The sequence below is a fragment of the Lampris incognitus genome, chromosome 2 (assembly GCF_029633865.1).
Source record: "Lampris incognitus isolate fLamInc1 chromosome 2, fLamInc1.hap2, whole genome shotgun sequence".
In the NCBI taxonomy this organism is placed as follows: Eukaryota; Metazoa; Chordata; class Actinopteri; order Lampriformes; family Lampridae; genus Lampris; species Lampris incognitus.
Window position 1 is genome coordinate 6,904,677 of NC_079212.1, and position 2,079 is coordinate 6,906,755.

General features: G+C 49.7%; 1 protein-coding gene across 1 annotated transcript in view; it reads right to left on the minus strand.

Moving 5' to 3' along the window:
- Positions 1-1,109: 1,109 nt before the first annotated feature.
- LOC130108153 (potassium voltage-gated channel subfamily D member 3-like) overlaps positions 1,110-2,079 on the minus strand; it is a 193,680-nt gene continuing 192,710 nt past the window's right edge. Inside the window, exon 10 of the mRNA XM_056275008.1 lies at positions 1,110-1,287. Coding sequence (XP_056130983.1) covers positions 1,110-1,287 — 178 coding nt within the window. The remainder of the gene's footprint in view (positions 1,288-2,079) is intronic.

Here is a 2,079-nt window from a genome sequence, read left to right on the forward strand (position 1 = left end):
CCGAGTGTAAACGGGGTCGCTGTTGAGGTTTTCCGTTGGGCTGGGGAGCGAAAGGGGAACGTGAAATCACGGGAGGGGGAGGGGGAGGGGGGGGAAGAAGAACTAAAATAAAACGACTCTGTTTCTACACAAACGAAACAGGCACATGTTGTGTAAAAAGGCTCGCAGCTGAGAATTTGGAACAGAAATGTGTACAGTGAACCCCTCAGAGCGGCAGCTAGTCGAGCCGTCAAGACTTCCAGAAGAATTCAACACGAGTTTCTGATCAACTTGCACGCGCACGCACCCACGCGCACGCACACACACACACACCTTCTATCCACAAAGTCACAAATACTCTAGCTAACACGCGCACTCATAAAACGCACGTTCACAAATATGAAACTCACCGGTACCTCGGACATAGACCTACACCTATCATGTTCCATCCTTTTTAAGGGTTTTTCCACTCAGTGAAATAATATTGTACCTGAAAAGGAACAGTGGTATATTCATCTATCGTTAGATAAGAGGACCAAAATAGACACAAAAACAGAAAAAAGGACAAGTGGAAAAAAAAACACTTTTTCCCCCCATAATCTAATAAGTATATTTCCATCTGATTGTTTTTTTTAATCTTTTTTAAATCCTCTTTTTTAAATCCCTAGCTAAAAACACTCAAACTGAAGCTCAAATCATAAAAAAAAGGTGCTTTGTGCACAGTGACACATAAATAACTCTGGTAACATATCTCTAATAATTCGGAGCCACACTCGTACACAACCCTTCTAGTAATAGTTCCCATTTGCACACACACACACACACACACACACACACTCTCACACACACACAACAGCCATACACACTCAAGCAGACTGTATCTAAAAGCCGTCATCCATCTGTACCATGATCTGTACGGTTAGTCCATGTCGTTACAGAACATATCCAGCAGAGGGCAGGCTCCGCTGCGGTCAGACTCTCGAGCGCCATCGTTCCCAGTCCACCTCTGGTCCCTCAGTCTAATCTCTCAGCGAGTCTCTCAGCGAGTCCTTATCCGTCCGTCTAGCTTGTCTCTATTCTGTCCGTCTTTGTTCTTTGTCTGTCTTTCCCAACGACACGCTGGCTACTCTTCACAGTGCGGACACCTTCACAACGTTGGGGTGGGCGGGGCCCGGGGGCGGCAGGGTGGCGTCCCCCTCAGGACTCGTTGCTGGTGGCGTGGGGATGCTGATGATCGCCGTGGTGATCTGGCCTCCCTGGCAGTTGAGCGGCGCCGGATCGTCCACGCGCATGTTCAGACTGGAGCGACTGCAGAAGCAAAGGACGGAGAAGAAGAAGGAGAGACGATTTGAACCACTCGCCACTGATGACGCCGAAATAACCAAGTAACGCAGGAGTCACAGATGTGTAACCTGACCTATGACGAGTTGTCATTACTGAGTAGGGCACGAGGAAAACGGGAGCTTTTTGCATATTTGATTGCTTGTCGTTACAAAGTGCTGGTGCAGCACGGGGCCAGGCCGGGACCCTTTACTGTCCACAATAAGCACATTTTATTTGGAGACACGGGGGGAGGGGGGGCACATATATTTTATTTTCCATTTCATAATCAAATATCTGAATTAATTAATGCAAAGATTTAAATTGTAGTCCAAGATACCCAAACTAAAACAATATTGTAACGTGCACGGGTGAATAGCCTCGCTAGCCCCTGGCTAACGGGTCGGACCCTTTAGTCGACTGGTTAACGTAGTCGCCCGTGGTGCGGGAGACCCGGGTTCGTGTCCCGGCTGCCCCCCAAACTCGCTACATTGGTGTCAGAAGTGGGATGGTGAGGCCACTGGAAGCGCGAGCGCCCGGAAGTGTGAGTGAGCTCATATGCTGAAGTGCGGGGATGCACTTCCTGAAGGAGGGGGGTAGTGTAACATGCACGGATAAATAGACTCGCTAGCCCTTGGCTAACGGGTCGGACCCTTTAGTTGACTGGTTAACGTAGTCGCCCGTGGTGCGGGAGACCCGGGTTCGCGTCCCGGCTGTAGCGGTTCCCGGAGGCCACTGGAAGCGTGAGCGCCCAGAAGTGTGAGCGAGTTCATATGCTGA